General features: G+C 44.2%; 1 protein-coding gene across 1 annotated transcript in view; it reads right to left on the reverse strand.

Annotated features, from left to right (window-relative positions):
• Positions 1 to 2,499: 2,499 nt before the first annotated feature.
• GIPC3 (GIPC PDZ domain containing family member 3) overlaps positions 2,500 to 17,320 on the reverse strand; it is a 1,281,857-nt gene continuing 1,267,036 nt past the window's right edge. Inside the window, exon 6 of the mRNA XM_077475734.1 lies at positions 2,500 to 2,683. Coding sequence (XP_077331860.1) covers positions 2,541 to 2,683 — 143 coding nt within the window. The 3' untranslated portion in view covers positions 2,500 to 2,540. The remainder of the gene's footprint in view (positions 2,684 to 17,320) is intronic.

Consider the following 17,320-nt stretch of genomic DNA (forward strand, 5'->3'; position numbering starts at 1 on the left):
AGGGATTAGCAGACTGTACCTCAGTCCCTATACTGATAAAGGACTGCTGCAGAATAGGGCAGCAGTCAGCAGTAGTGCACCTCAACCCTATATATTGTGGACCTATACCAGTCCTTAAGGATTAGCAGATTGTACCTCACTCAACCCTATATACTGTACTACGCTATACCTTACCAGTCCTTATAAGGTGCACATAGCAGAGAGTGAAGAAGAGGGTGCAGATCGAGAGGATGAGGAGGGTGCAGAAGAGTAAGGCTGAGTGAGCCACTCAACCAAGTCTGGTGCGTCCTTTGACGTAATCGCACGCACCTTCTGCAATTTGCCACTTTGGCTCAAGCCTGTTGCTCCTGCCCTACCCCTACCACCCCTGCGGAAGGGCCTGCCTCTTCCTCTGCCTGTCATTTTTTAAATGACCCTGTGACAAAAGTCTCTAGAGAAGTGCAGTATGTATGTGGAAGAAGGTATATAACACCCCGCTTCTATCTGTTGTTTTTGGGGGCCACTGGTCTATCACACCAGTTATAATACTTTTTTTTTATTGCATTTGTCACTCTTTGTAGTATCACTGCAGAACCACTCAGCAGTCACAATGCTGCACAGTGGAAATGCACTATACTATGCTTTCTATATGTGCAAGTATTTTATACGTGTATTACACACCTTATAACCTTCCCAAAAAACATTACTATACACTGTTTTGGGTTATTTTTACCAAAGAAATGTAGCATCATAAATGTTGGTTAAAATTTATGAAGAAAAATTACTAATTTGCAGAATTTTATAACAGAAATGAAGAAAAATGCATTTTTATACAAAATGTTCTTTCTTTTTGTATTTATAGCGCTAAAAAAAAAAAAAAGTTGATTGATTACATAGAGCTTTCTTTTGGTAGTATTTAAACAAAGGGAGAAAAAAATTTCATAAGGATACAATCTTGCATGACTTAATAATTGCCATTCAAAGTGTGAGAGTGCTGAAAGCTGAAAATTGGCCTGGTTTGGAAAGGGGTATAAGTGCCCACTAGGCAAGTGGTTAAATGTATGATGTAGCCCTCAAGTGCATAACTTTTCATTTAGGACCTCATCTGCAATATTCAGTTAAGTTTAGGGCATTAGTTTACAAAAAGAATGTTGGAGAACTGGAGAAAGTGCAGAGAAGAGCAACCAAACCGATAGGAGGCATGGAGTAGCTCAGCTAAGAGAAAACATTATCTGCACTGGTTGTAAAGGTTCATGTTTTTTCACCTTAATGCATCCTAGGTGAAAAAACATCTTGCGCCCACTGGCCCCCCAGCCCCCCATTTTACTTACCTGAGCCCTGGAAAGTCTTCCTTGGCTCGTGCTCTTCATTGGATTGATTAATAGCAGTACAGCCATTGGTTCGCGCTGCTGGCAATCAACTCCAATGACGCAAGGCCTGGGGGGGTGGGCGGGGAGAGTCCTGTAGTCGGCGGCTATGGACGCCGAATACAGGACTCGGGAGCGCACCTACAAGGTCCAGAGGGGGTTATCAGAAGCTGGAGGAGCCGAGACTGCCGCAGAGGGACCCCAGAAGACAAAGATCGGGGCCACTCTGTGCAAAACGAGCTGCACAGTGGAGGTAAGTATGACATGTTTATTATTTTAAAAAAAAAATATTCAAACCTTTAGTGTCACTTTAAGAGGGACATGATCACCACGGACCATATAGGTTTTGGGTTATTCTTCTTCAGTTAATTACAGAGGACAAATGGGCAAACTTCATGTCTGGAGGTAAAGAGATTTAACCTCCACATATAGAAAGGCTTCTTCACAATAAGGCCGCGTACACACGGGCGGACTGTTCGCCCAACCTTGTCCGCTGAACAGTGTTTGGGCGGACAGTCCGCTCGTGTGTGGGGCTTCAGTGGACAGTTTCAGCGGACAGTTGGACGAACAAGGTCTTACGGAAATTCCGAAAAACTGTCCGCTGAAACAAGGTTTCAGCGGACTGTCCGTCGTGTGTGGCCATGTCCGTCCATGCTAAGTTTGAGCGGACTGTTTGCCGAAACTGTTGGACGGACAAAGTTGGGCGAACAGTCCGCGCGTGTGTACGCGGCCTTAGAGCTGTGAAAATATTCTAGCCAGCTCAGCGGGTGGTTTTAAAAAAGAGCTGGGTGCAATCCTAAAATGCACAAAAAATTTACATTTATAGATAACACCCACGATTGTTGATTCGCTGAATATCTGTAGGCTCCTGGGAAGTCCTCTGCTGGAGCACATTGAACTATGCTTTATTGAGTTTTTTTTGCCTTCCTCTGGATCAGTTTTGTATTTGTATGTTTTCTATTTGTTTATGTTTTCTATTTGTTGAACTAGATGGGCTTGTGTCTTTTCTTAGCCTGTCTAACTTTGTAACTCTATACAGTTTGTAGAAGCACATTACATTTTTAAGTACCAAAGTGTGAATGTGAGTTTTGAGTTTATTAAATAATATCCAAATCACACATTTATTTTTTTATTTTTACTTCACAGGAGCTGCAGTAAAGAAAGGAATTGGTAGCAGGCAGTCAGGGTTAGTTTTTAGATTCCTGTTTGGTGAATGGCTCCCCAAACCTCTAACACAAACTCTGCAGGGAAGGCAAATTCACCCATGAGGCTGTCCAGTGCTGTGCCAAACTCTTCAGGGCTCTGCTTCTCCTTGGCTGTCTCCACAACTGTTGTAGCTGAGAAAAAAAAATACCACTTTGAAGTTTTTCTGTGTTTTGAAGTATTATGCACTGAACTAACAGAACTAACAGTGAACATATTATAATTAGAGATGATTAAATGACAGCTGCTAACATTGATCACGTCCCATATGCTCGTGCCAAATAAAAATTCATACCAATATAATGCTGCGCTATCCAAATGTAATCATACAAAATCATAATATTACTGACTACTGTTAAATAGTGGTGGTGAGATATTCCATTCCTATGTAAAAATCTAGTGAACATAATAATGCAATCTTGTGCGATTACAAGTTGCGAACATAAACAATTAAAAATTGCAATCCTATGCAATACTCCCAATGTCAACCCGTGTAGCATACACACCTCTATATACAAATGTTGCATTCATATGCAATAGAGCAATATGCAACCCTGTGTGATAATAGTAGTGACAACCTGTAATTTACATAAATCTATATAAAAGTGCATCAATATACAATAATCAATATAGAAATAATGTTAACCGTGTTTAAAGTGCTCTTGTGCCAAATTAATTTGTGCATTAAAGAGGAAGTAAACCCTGATGGGTTTACTTCCTCTTTCATTCCCTGCAAAGGCAAAGCATAATGGACTACTATGCATCGCATAGTAGTCCATTATGTGTCACTTACCTGACACAAGAGCCAGCAAAGTCACCGCTGTCCCCTGTAGTCCGGCGCATCCATCTTCTCGGTGGGGTCTCGCAGCTCCGCCGCTGTCATTCGGTGAAGCCGCGATGACGTCACTCCCACGCATGCGCATGGGAGCCGGCACGCGCGGCATCTTTGTCATTGACGATGCCACGCTCAGTGCGCCTGCGCGCTGCTGTCTACGGTGCATGCGCCGTAGACAGCGGTGCCTGTCTTCCGGCAAATATCTCCTAAACCGTATAGGTTTAGGAGATATTTCTTGGACCTACAGGTAAGCCTTAATCTAGGCTTACCTGTAGGTCTAAGTGTGTTGTAAGGGTTTACAACCACTTTAATCTGTGTCCACAGAATCGCAACATAAAGTCCATTCATAACTACTCCATTCTTCTGGTGTTCATTGCAGATGAAAAAACAGATAATATAACAGTAAAGTGCTCATGTCCACTCTTGTGCTCCACCTTTGGTGTATGCGCTCATCTTAGAGCGTGTGACCTTGCACCTAAGCTCGGTCAAAACATGCTTTTAAACCACCTCTGGGTTTATGGTCAGCATTCAAATCCTTGGATGGTTGCTTGCAACAATATTCATAGAGAAATCAGAGGAAACTGGATAGTGTATTACCGTGTAAAAAGACAGGGGGTTCCCGGGTTACAAACAAGATAGGGACTGTAGGTTTGTTCTTAAGTTGAATCTGTTTGTAAGTCAGAACAGGTACATTTTTTAAGTGTAGCTCCAGTCAAAAAATCTATATTTAAGCCTTTTGGATAACATAGGGAAGGGTTATCACCCCTGTAACATTTGTTTAGCTGTCTGTGCCCCTGTACAGAAGATTTCACCTCACTTTCTGTCCCAATGATAATTGGATTTTGAAAATTTTGGGCTGTTAGGGAAACAAGGATTGGTGATAAAGCTTTAGTGGAGACATCTTTTTCCCATATTAACTCTTACAGGAGAGAATTTCCCTTCCTAGAGATAGATTTCCTTCCTTCCTGTTATCTCCCTCCGTTTGTAAGTAGGAGTCATTTGTAAGTCAGATGTTTGTAAGTAGGGGACCCCCTGTATTTAATAGCTGATTTGAGCGCACCACTCTGTAACAAGCCTAACAAATATAAAGCGCAGTACTGATGTGTCCTCTCCTGCTCTGAGAACACTCCACTGTCTCACAAACCGTCCTGTCCCCTCCCCAACATGTGCCCATACTGGGAAATGTTGTATCTTCCTTTCTCTGTTTTTTTTATTATTATTTATTTTGATTTATATCCATATACCAACACATCAATGAAATACAACATGCAAATAAATACAGTATACATTTTCCACCCTTTAAAAAAAAAGAGAGAAAGAAATATACTCCACCCCCCCCCCCCCCCCTTTCCTCCTCCCATCTATCCCCATCCATCTCCAGTCTAGTTTTCCTTGTTTTCGCCCTTTTCTACTAGTTTAGTCCTGTTTTCCACCACTCAAAACATCCGCATATCTCCTCGTCTTCTTGAACACTTTCCATCTATTTATTACTCCCTCTATTTCTTCCTCTCCGCTGTATCTCAGATATTCCATATTATGTGTCTATTCTAACTTTCTAATCCAGTTTTTCTTGCCAATATCTTGAAATCTGATTTTTAGCAGCATTTAATAAGTGGGGATCAAAGATCCTTTGTATCGTCTTATTGAGCTTGTTGTCCCATGAAATAAACACGTCCATGGATCCTCTAGAATTTCCTTTTTAGTAATTTCTTTTATTAACAGTATGATCGCTTTCCAGTAGTTTTTAATTTTTGGACAGTCCCACCATATATGGGCCATTGTTCCCACTACCTAGGCATGTAACAGTCTCAAAAAAATTTCTGATTTTAATTTATTACTTCTAGCTTCTAGTTCTTTTTCACATTTTTTTTTATATATGGTGGGGCCTCCATCCCATCCACTGCCAGCAAGATTTTATAAATCTGTGATATCCCATTTTTTGTGCTTGATGCCAGACTTAGCCGCTCCAGCGGCAATAGCTCTTTAGTTGATGTTATTGGTTGAGGTAGCATATTAACAAAGTGTTTCAGATGGAGGGACCGCCATTCATTAATCATAATAATAATAAATAATAATAATTAAAAATAAATTATTTAATTGTGCATTCTAGTATTTAATCCAATCACTAGGGATGAGCTTTGTGTTAGAGTCGAACCCATGTTCGACACGAACATCGGCTGTTCGACCGTTCGCTGAATTGCAAACGTTATGGGCCATTCGCAACAAATTCGAGTGGTGTGTCACGGCCCATAATTTACTGCGGCATAGCAGTGTATTGCTGGCTGATGATTGGCCAAGCATGCACTATGACCTACATGCTTGGCCAATCACAGCGCCATCTGTCTAGCGAGCCGTAATTGGCCAAAGCCAGGGTGGCTTTGGACAATTATGGCTCAGGGGGTTTAGTAACCTCTTTAAAAACTAAAAAATTTAGTTTTATATAATGCCCCACATTATATAAGGCTGCCTGGAAGCCGGCCTTGTGTAATGTGGCGTGGTGATAGAGAGAGAGAGATAGACAGTGTCATTTAATTTCATTGTGTGTATTGTGTATTGTGTGTATATATATGCATCCTAGGTGGTGTGTGTGTGTGTGTGTATATATATATATATCCTCATCAGCACATGGCCATGGGACATGCTTGTCCTTTTTTTTCGGCAGCTGGCAGTGTTGAGCTGCAACATGCCGAAAAACTTGACAAAGCCCTCCTCATCCTCTCTCACCCAGGCTCAGGGTATTTTGTCTGGCAAAGCAGCTGCCAACGTGGCCTCTTCCCTCGGCTCAATGGCATTAGTCACTCCTTCCCTAGCCCCACCATGTCCTCCCGAAGATTCCCCCGAACTGTTTGACCGCAGTGTTTGGTACATGCTCCAGGAGGATGCCCGGCGTTTTCAAGGCTCTGATGATGATACCCAGTTAGAGGAAGGCAGTAACGTGAGCCCAGAGAGAGGGGATGCCCAAGAAGGACAGCAATCTGGCAGTCATGTTCCCCCAGCTGTAGCATACTGCCAGGTTTGCTCCAGTGATGAGGGGGAGGAGATGATGAGGTCACTGACTCCACACGGGTGCCTGATAAGAGAGAGGAGGAAGAGGAGGAGGCACGTCTGCAATGAAGCAGGATGCCCTCCAGGGGCCAGCTTAAGGGCAGCAAACTGAATGCATCACACCACAGAGCTCCGCATGTGTAGGGCGCTGCCTCTGCGCGTTATTCCAAAAGTTCTTTGGTGTGGGCCTTTTTGAGAGAAGTGCATCAGATCGCACCACTGCTAATTGCAACATATGTCTCAAGCGTATCTCTCGCATGGCCAAAACATCAGCCGCTTGGGCACCACATGCTTGACCAGCCATATGTCGACCTGCCATGCAGTTCCTTGGCAAGCGTACCTTAAAGACCCACACCAAAGAACAAAGCAGACCTCTCCTTGCTCCTCATCAGCTGGGATCTCCAACCCCCCAGTCCTCTCTGAAACCTGCACTGAGAGAATTGAAGGTGTAGAATTAGGTGTGTCACAGCCAAGTACTTTGCGGGCACTCTGCTAGAAGTACACTTACGTCCGATTGTAGCAGGCAAATTTCCCTGCCCCAGCTGCTGGACCTTCAAAAGAAGTTCACTCCCAGCCATCCACATGCCCAGCGGTTGAATGCTAGCTTGGCTAAATTGCTAGCACTTCAACTGCTGCCTTTTCAGTTGGTAGACTCGGCCCCCTTCCGTGAGTTTGTGCAATGTGTGGTTCCTCAGTGGCAGGTCCCCAAACGCCACTTTTTCTCACGGAAGGTGATTCCGGCTCTCTACCAGCATGTGGAAGGCAATGTCCATGCCTCGCTGGACAGGGCGGTCAGCGGTAAGGTGCATATTACCGCTGACTCATGGTCCAGCAGGCGTGGACAGGGATGCTTCCTGTCTTTCACGGCGCATTGGGTGACTCTGCTGGCAGCTGGGAAGGATGCAGGACAAAGTGCAGTAGTGTTAGAGGTTGTTCTGCCACCACGCCTTAAAAATGTTACTACTGGTGATTCTGAGACACTTCTCTCCTCCACCCCCTCCTCTTCTTCTTCCTCCATGGCCTCTTCTTGTGTTTTGTCCTTGGAACCAGAGGTGCTCCGTAGGCGTTCAAGGGGCTACGCCAGTACGCAGGCAACAAGATGCCATGCGGTGCTTGCGCTGGTATGCTTGGGGGACTTCTACCCCAGTGTGGCTACACTGGGGCAGATATTCTGTCAGCTCTGCAGGGGCAGGCTGAGAGGTGGTTGATGCCATGGCAGCTTAAGCCAGGAATGGTGGTTTGCGACAATGGCACCAACCTCCTCTCTGCCCTCCGACAAGAACAACCGACCCATGTGCCTGTTTGGCTCACATCTGTAACTTGGTGGTGCAGCAGTTCTTGGGCAGGTACCCAGGCTTACAGGATGTCCTGAGGCAGGCCAGGAAAGTCTCTGTGCATTTCTTTCGATCATATAATGCCAGTGCTCAGCTGGCTGACCTCCAAAAGGAATTTAACCTGCCCAAGAACCACCTAATCTGTGACATGCCCACCAGGTGGAACTCAACGTTGGCCATGCTGCGGCGGCTGTACATGCAGCAGAGGGCCATCAATGAGTACCTGTGCAACTATGGCACCAGGACAGGGTCAGGGGAGCTTTTTTTCACCACGTCAGTGGGCCATGATCAGGGATGCATGCACTGTCCTGTCACCATTTGAGGAGGCCACGAGGATGGTGAGCAGTGACAGTGCATGCATCAGTGATACTGTCCCTCTTGTCCACCTGTTGGAGCGCACGCTGCATGGAATAATCAACAGGGCAGAACAGAGGCCCCCTTTATCCAAACAGTGTTCCTGCTGGCCTGCCAATCAGACAGGATGAGGAGGAAGAGGAGGAATGTGTCAGCATGGAGGTGGAGCCTGGAGGATGAGGAGGAAGAGGAAGAGGAGGAATGTGTCAGCATGGAGGTGGAGCCTGGCACTCAGCATCAGCAGAAGTCTTTTAGGGATCATTTACAGTCCCAAGAAACACATGGACTTATACGTTGCTGGGAGGAGGTGGCTGTGGATCATGTCATCCTTAGTGACCCAGAGGACCTCGGGACCGAATGCCTCAGCTAACCTACACTGCATGGCCTCCTGCAAAGCCTGCGGAAGGATCCTCGTATTGGTCGGTTCTTTACTGGCTGGCCACTCTCCTTGATCCACGTTACAAGCGTAAGGTTGTGGACCTTATCTTGTCATCGCAGAGGGAGCAGAGGATGAAACATCTTTAGGAGGCCTTGCAGAAAGGTCTGTGCAATGCTTTCCCAGAGACTAGGAGGTTACAAATTCCTGGTTCTGGACAACGTGTTGCTGAGGCTTCGGTCAGTCACAGAAGGAGCAGTGGAGAAGGTAGCCGTCTGACCGATGCATTCAGACAATTTTTAAGTCCATAGCCCCAAGGTATGAGCGGTTCCAGCAACCATCACCAGCGTCTGGTTTACATGGTGCAGGAATACCTAGGGGCAAGATCAGAATTGGACACCTTTTCCACTGAAAATCCTCTGGGTTACTGGGTCTTGAGGATGGATCACTGGCCATAGCTTGCACAGTATGCAATTGAGCTACTGGTTTGTCCTGCATCCAGCGTTCTTTCGGAATGCACATTCAGTGCTGCTGGAGGCTTTGTAACCGATCACAGGGTGCACCTGTCCACTGACTCAGTTGATCGACTGACCTTCATAAAAATGAATCAGCCTTGGATCACCACCAGCTATCAAGCACCTGATGTAACCAAAAAATTTTTTTTGAAATGTCAGATCCCTTCAAGACTGCCTATGCTGATGCTGAGTGACTATCCTGTTATGCTAAGTGACTATCCTCTTCCTCCTCAATGATCATGCTGATAGCGTGTAAGAACATTTTTGGTTCTGGGCGCCACCACCAGTGGCTAAGGCCCAATTTTTCATCCCCTGCGTGTAATTACAATTATTGATGCAATACTTTGCAGCAGGGCTCATTCCTGCGCTCCAAATATAGTTTCTATGAGGTGTTGCAGTGTTGTGGCACCAGTACCTAAGGCCCAATTTTTCTGCCCCTGTTTAACAGGGGCGTTTAATTACAATTTTTGATACAATACTTTGCAGCAGTGCTCGTTCCTGCACTCTAACTAGAGTATCTGTGAGTGGTTGCAGTGGTTGCAGTGTTGTGGCAACAGCACCAGTGCCTAAGGCCCAATTTTTCAGCCCTTATTACTATAGGGGCTATTATACATATACATACACACTGCATCCAGTGCAGCCTATATATGCCTGCAGGCCATTCCTGGTGTACTTTTTATAATATACTTCAGGTGGTGTACACAGTACTGTGCACCCATAGTGCAGTTGCTACTACTTTTCTGGTGGTGTACACAGTACAGTGTAGTGTGGTTTTGCTAAACACAATTTACAGCATGTCTGGAAGGCCACCAACGAGAGGCAGACACTCACAGGCAAAAGAGGAAAGAGGTGTTTGCAGAGTGGGGGTATGTCCGCCAGCGAAGGGGCCCCTGTGCATTGCACAGACGACCGTCTGAGGGGATATGCTTGCCCTGCAAGGATTGCTTGTGGGTGGATGTGCATCTGTGGATAACCTTCCATCCACAAGGAGGTGTACAATAATCCAGGTATACATTGTTCTCTGGAACAATGTATATTAAGGATTTCTATCAATGGAATTGTAGTCATCGTTCATTGGTTTTGTATGGTTCGCATCATTGAAAGCATTTAGTCAGTTAGCTAGTCTATTTGAATGTATACATGTCTGTGATTGGTTCTTTTGATGGAAAACAAATGTCTGATTGGCTGTCTGTGAAGACACCACCTTCTTCTGTATTGTATTGCATTGTATTGTATTGTATTGCTCAACTAACGCTGTTGGAAGGGTTCCTGTGTTGTCAAATCCTTATATGGTAATTCACATCCTGTGTTGCTGCTGTGAGGTCACAAGCTTTGTAGGAGGCGTTTAGCTGTTGGAGGCAAACCCTCCAGGGTGTGGTTTCCTGTTGATATGTAAATAAAAGCAGACACTCGGGTGAGAGGGGTCAGTCATGCTGACCAATTTGAGAATGTAAGAAGGATGGTCATGTCTGTTCATTGGGATGAGTGGGTTGAAAGGTAAGAAGTATTATATCATTAAGACGGAAATTAGTGCTTATATGAGCACAGTAGATGTGGCTGTGTGCATAGCATACAGCCAGATTGCTACCACAAATGGCGGGCCAGGGTCTTATGGAGCAATTCACGGGGGGAGGGGCGACCAGGCACATATTGTATCAAATACAATGGGAACTGTTGGCTATTCCCTGTGGACAATAGGAAGGTTTTGTTTTGAGATGAAAAGACCATGCAAGCATTTACTGTGGTTGGGATGGTCTCGGTTTGTAGGATGGCTGTTTGTATTTCTGAAATGTTTTTTTTCTGTGAAAGCTGATGCCAGAATAAGTATATGAACTTTAGTTGGGGACAAGAAGTGTATGTTTTAAGTTGTATTTTTTTAATGTAACTAACTCTTTTAAATGTGAGTTAAATGTAATGTCCCATTTTTGTCAGTTTGTGTGAGGAGAAGGTTTGGCTAGTAGGGAAGCTTTTGCTGGTTTTGGCAGGAGAATCAACATTTTGTTGTGGCCTGGCTTTTCTTGTAGTCAGCATGTGGCCATGTCTTGATTTTCATTTGTCCCAGCTGCCAATTTGTGTCCACTGTGTTGTTGGTGGAATAGAGAGTCCCGGAGCAATAGGAGGAAAGACTGTAGCATAGGGACGGCATGACAGTGCTGGATTGCACAGTTGCCGTTTTAAGCAGGGTTATGTTGGAGATTTAAGAGAGGGGGAGTGGTCACAGGGGCTGGGTGGCACTCAGGCAAAAAAGAACTAGGAGGAAGATGTAAAGCCCCGTACACACGAGCGGACTTAACTCCGAATGAGTTTCCAACGGAGTTCCGCCGGAGTTCCGCCGGAGTTCCGCCGGAGTTCCGACAGAGTTCCGTGGAAACGGACTTGCCTACACACGATCACAACAAAGTCCACCCGTCTGGTACGCAGTGGCGTACACCAGGTCTGACGAGACTATAAAACGGAAGTTCAATACCAAGTGGGCCACCCTTTGGGCTCCTTCTGCTAATTTCGTGTGTAAAACGAGTTAGCAGAAGTTTGGTGAGAGACGATTCGCGCTTTTCAGACTCGTATTTTTCAGAACGTTCAACTGCTTTTCAGTTTGTGCTTGTGAGGTTTGTATCTGTTTTTTAGTGCGTGTAGTCAGTTCGTCTCTGTATTTTGCAGTGCGATCTACTGCGCTCGCTGACTTTCAGCTCGCTCTTCACAGGCCTTGCTGTTCTTCAGTGACTTCTGTTAAGTTCGTTCTGACAAGCCGACCGTTTTGAAGCCATGTTGCGTGTACGTACTCGTCGTCGAGTTCGTGCTTTGCTTGTGCTTGGTGTTGTAGTTCATTCTTCAACCCAAGAACAGTCCGTGAACAGGGTGTTGAGGAGTTCATGGACGAAGAATTGGTTGCTCCAGCGTGACCAGTTCTTACACATGCCTTTGCTTCGTGAGATCCGGGAGAATAATCCTGATGATTTCAGGAATTATCTCCGGATGACGGACCCCATTTTTCCCGTCTGCTGGCTTTGCTGACCCCTTATATCACCAGGCAGGATACCTGCATGCGGCAAGCCATCACTCCGGAGCAGAGGCTCATCGCCACGTTGCGCTACTTGGCGACAGGGAGAAGCCTTCAGGACCTCAAGTTCTCTACAGGCATCTCCCCCCAGGCTCTGGGGATCATTATTCCAGAGACCTGTTCTGCCATCATACAGGTCCTGCAGGAGGACTATATTAAGGTATGATTTATCATTTAACATCACATTTTATTGTCTTTAATGTTTGCTAATGTCTTGTATTTCTTTCCTCAATCTCTAATTACCATGATTGCAATATGCTGTGAATGTCCCCTTTGTCCTCATGCATGCTGTAATCTTTTAATGCTCCTTTTTTGTCTTTCATGCATATTTGCCTTCATTAAACCTCACCAACATGCTATGGTAGGCCCATATCCACCTAGTCTAGTCACTTAAAATGTCTTTTGTCAGCTTCATTGTATTGCTTTATCCTAAAACCAAACATTTAATATTATTCCAAATGGTCTGTGTCCCCTTAACTGAATCCCCCCCCCCCACCTTAATAGTATCCCAAATGGTCTGTGTGTCCTTAACTGGATCCCCCCCCCCCCCCCCCACTTAATATAATTCCAACTAGTCTGTGTGTCCTTAAATTAATGTTTAATTATATATTGTATTTTTAACCCACTTCAACCCTGGAATGATTTTCCCCCTTCCTGACCATCAGCACTTTTTGTGATTTGGCAGTGCGTTGTTTGAATTGACAATTGTGCGTCCTTGTAACATGGCTCCTCTAGTAAATTATCTTCATTTTATTAGCACAAATAGAGGTTTTATTTGGTTGTCTTTGATCACCTCTGCTTTTTTATTTTTTGCGATTAACCACCAACAAAACCAAACCGCATTTTTACAAATATGCATTATTTTTCACTTTTCGCTATAAGAAATATAGCCCCAAAAATATATGACCCTGATTTTTTTGGACATCATTTTATGCTGATACGTATTCTTAAACAAATTTGTTCAAATGAATCGCAATAAGCGTTTATTGATTGTTTTGTGCAAAAGTTCTAGCGTATCCAAAATATGGTCTATTTTGATGGCATTTTTTAAATCTTGCCATTTTTGTAAATAGTAATGGCGGTGCTAACCGTTTTTAATTTTTTTATTGTGACTGCCACATTATGGCGGACACATTGGACAATTTCCATACATTTTTGGGACCATTGTCATTAATACAGTGATCAATGCTCTAAAATTGTATTGATTACTGTAAAAATGTCACATGCAGTGAAGGTGTTAAGCACAAGGGGGCCGAGGAATGGTTAAAGTGTGTTCTGGGTGAGTGTTTATTAACTGTCTGGGGGATGGGCTAGCAGTGACCTGACCCTGATCACTGCTCCCGATGACAGGGAACAGACGATCGGTGTCCTGTGACTAGGCAGAAGCGGGAAATAAAGTTTGTGTTGTAATGTACAATGTTTAATGTGCAAAAGTACTTATTTATTTTTTTTATGCTTTGCCTCCCCAGTTTCCTTCATCGCCACAGGAATAGCAGACTGTGGCATCCCATTTTGCCACCCGTTGGGACTTTCCCAACTGCGGTGGGGCGATAGATGGGAAGCACGTCCACATTGTGCCACCACCCCATTCGGGGTCGTACTATTACAACTACAAGGGGTTTCACAGTATTGTGTTAATGGCAGTGGTGTCGGCACAATATGAATTTATGTATGTGGACGTGGGGAAGAATGGCCGGATGTCGGATGGAGGAGTCTTCGCCTAGACGGAGTTCTACCACCGTCTACAGACAGGTGGCCTGGGATTGCCATCTGATACAGATAATGTTGAAGAACTCCCCTTCGTCTTCATAGCTGATGAAGCTTTCAGTCTGGACGAGCACGTGATGAGGCCATTCCCCCAAAGAACCCTCACCCCGGAGAGGAGGGTTTTCAACTACCGGCTGGCCAGAGCGAGAAGAGTTGTTGAAAATGCCTTTGGAATAATGGCCAGCCGGTTCCGTGTTTTTCTAACTCCAATAAACATGGCGGAATACAAACTTAACCATGTTGTCCTTACATGTTGCATCTTGCACAATTATTTAAATAAGAACTCTTCTAATTATTTATCTTCATTTGGGCCTGAGGCTGGACTTGTTCCCGAAAATATGACAGGCCTGGATACTGGCCGTACTGGCTTGGCCCCCCAAAGTGCCCGTGAGGTTCGGGAAAAATATGTAACTTATTTTAACGGTAGGGGGGCCATTGCAATGCCACACAATCTTTAATTTTTAACAATTAAAATAATAAAAGAAGATCAAATCGGAATTTTGTTTTCTTGCTTGCTTTTGGTTTGTGCTGTCTCCTATGTTATCCTAGTGCACTTGTAGTGCCAAGTGTATTTTCATTAATTAAATAAGGCCCATTGTCACTGGAAACACAAAATCACTTTTCCCAAACTAGTATTGAGCATTGAAAGAATACGCCACACATTGTTGATTCTTCAAAATTTTAATTTGGCCACATTCACATGTGCCATTGAATATTTATATGAAAAAAAATTTTTTGGGGTTTATTTAAATTTCTTTTAAAAAAAATTTTTAGTTTCCTTTTTTTTATATTTTTCAAATTTGTTTTTTTTTTTTTTTTTTTTTTTTTTTTTGTTTTCTTTTTCATAAAAATTATGAAAAATTTAACAACAATCAGCCACAATATTTATAATTTAGGAAGTAACAATCTTAAGAAAAACAAGGGAAATGAAGAACATGATCGATATTATGGAGAAACTGATTATATTCTCCCCAAAATATCGATCATGTTCTTCATTTCCTGCTGCATATTGTCAATCCGATTCTTCAGGAGATCCAGGCTAGTTCGCATGGCATCTATTTCCCCATTCCAGCACATTATCTGGCCAATCAGCCTTTGTGCGCTGTCACTGGAAAACGGGGCCCTTTCCACAACCAGAACATCACCTACAATAGATGATAAAAATTGGTTTAAAAAATATGCAGTCATACATGGATTTCAACAAGCTGGGGTGTCAGACACTCACCTGGTGGGGTGCCCATCTCCCCTACTTCCTCCACCTCTCCTTCCTCAACCTCTCCTTCCTCCACATCCTCAGGGGGGGGCACTGGTGCTTGGAAATGTGTCCCTTTCCACAACCTGAACATCACCTAAAATAGATGTAAAAACATGTGTTTTGAAATATGCAGGTATACATCGATTACCTGAAGCTGTGGTGCCAGACACTCACCTGGTGGGGTGCCCATCTCCTCTCCTTCCTCCACCTCTCCTTCCTCCACATGCACATCCACGGGGGGGATGGGGCTAACCTCACATTCATGCTGGCAAGGGCGGCGGTCCCTGGGATCCTGCTTTGTGAGTCTTTTCTCCCCTATGAAAAATTAACAAACAAAAAGGTATACTTAGCACACAGATATTTAAGGCCAGAACTAGGAAGATGAAACCTTGATTAGAAGTGTTGTACAATTGTCTGTTTATGAAGAGATGCAAAATGTGAAGACATGATAAATCAATTCACTTTGCCAAAAACTACAATAATTCGCTTTTTGTGCCAAGTTTCACAGATGCCCAACCCCCCCCCCCCCCCCCAAGTATACCAAGGAACCCCGTGTGGTTTACCCTAATAAATGTTCTCTGGTGTCACACACTTTTGCTCATGAGTGCAGATGTGTTTTTAACCAGCTGCCAAGTGTCCTCTCCTTCAATTCCACTGAATGTTCTTTTATAGTCATTGTAGTTTGAAATACATCTAAACCACAATGTCCTAATCTTTTTTTTGTTCATAAAAATTACACTGAAAAAAAATGAGGATTAAACCCTGTATCATAAACGAGGTTTGACACGAACAACGAACGAGGGTTTGTTATTAACGATACGATTACTGTATCCACCAACATGAAAGCAGCAATTTTTTACATTGTACAAAGGTAAAGCATATGGATCAGTATGCAATAATCATAATAGGAACACACGACAAGTACTTACTTTTTTTAAGAACTTTCTTGATCCTTCTGTACTGATCCGGCTCCCTCAATTTAAGGTCGGACCACCGTTTCCTCAATTGGTCTTTTGACCGTCGTACCCCAAAACGATTGTGCAGGGTCTTAACTACTTTGGCCATGATTCTGGCCTTGCGCAAGTTCGGATGGGTGTATGGTCCATGCTTGCCATCATAATCCTTACTTCGCAAGATTGCCACCATTTCCACCATCTCTTCAAAGGCCATATTTGAGGCCTTAAATCTCCTCTTTCCGGATTGGGACATTTGTGGCTCCGGGGATTCGTGACTACTGGAGTCATTAATATCAAGCACCTGTTGTGTTTCCACCATGTTTCTCCTACTGTGCACCGTAGAGAAAAGGGGGCAGGAAATATTCTTGGAAAAGAACGTCATGGGCGGGCAACGCAGGCATGGTTCTACGCGTGCGCACTGTATATAACGCCAAAATGCACATGTCGTACATGCTTACGTACGTTATGTGGGCACAACAGGGCGGGAAAAAAAGACTTGACCAAAAGAATGTCATGGGCGGGCAACGCAGGCATGGTTCTACGCGCGCGCACTGTATATAACGCCAACATGCACATGTCGTACGTGCTTACGTACGTTATGTGGGCACAACAGGGCGGGAAAAAAAGACTTGACCAAAAGAACGTCATGGGCGGGCAACGCAGGCGTGGTTCTACGCGTGCGCACTGTATATAACGCCAACATGCACATGTCGTACGTGCTTACGTATGTTATGTGGGCACAACAGGGCGGGAAAAAAAGATTTGACCAAAAGAACGTCATGGGCGGGCAACGCAGGCGTGGTTCTACGCGCGCGCACTGTATATAACGCCAAAATGCACATGTCGTACGTGCTTACGTACGTTATGTGGGCACAAAAGGGCGGGAAAAAAAGACTTGACCAAAAGAACGTCATGGGCGGGCAACGCAGGCGTGGTTCTACGCGTGCGCACTGTATATAACGCCAACATGCACATGTCGTACGTGCTTGGAGAAAATAGGAACGGAAGTTGTGAGCAAGCAAAACGAAGGTAAGTTTAAAAAAATTCCCCAAATCAGTGGCATATCCTGCTTATAGATTGGGGTCTATATTGGGCTAAGATTAGGAGAGTCTGGGCTAACATTATTGTTTTTGGCTTGTGTATTGTCTTTCAGAAAAATGAATCAGAAATTTAAAGATCCAGAATTTTTGAGCCTATTTATTGATAAATACAAGGAGCTGACAAATCTGTGGCAAGTAAAGCACAGTGATTATTATAATAAACCAATAAGGAGGGC

The sequence above is a fragment of the Lithobates pipiens genome, unplaced genomic scaffold (assembly GCF_037356315.1).
Source record: "Lithobates pipiens isolate NorthernLeopardFrog02 unplaced genomic scaffold, aLitPip1_a1.2 Scaffold_13, whole genome shotgun sequence".
Lineage (NCBI taxonomy): Eukaryota > Metazoa > Chordata > Amphibia > Anura > Ranidae > Lithobates > Lithobates pipiens.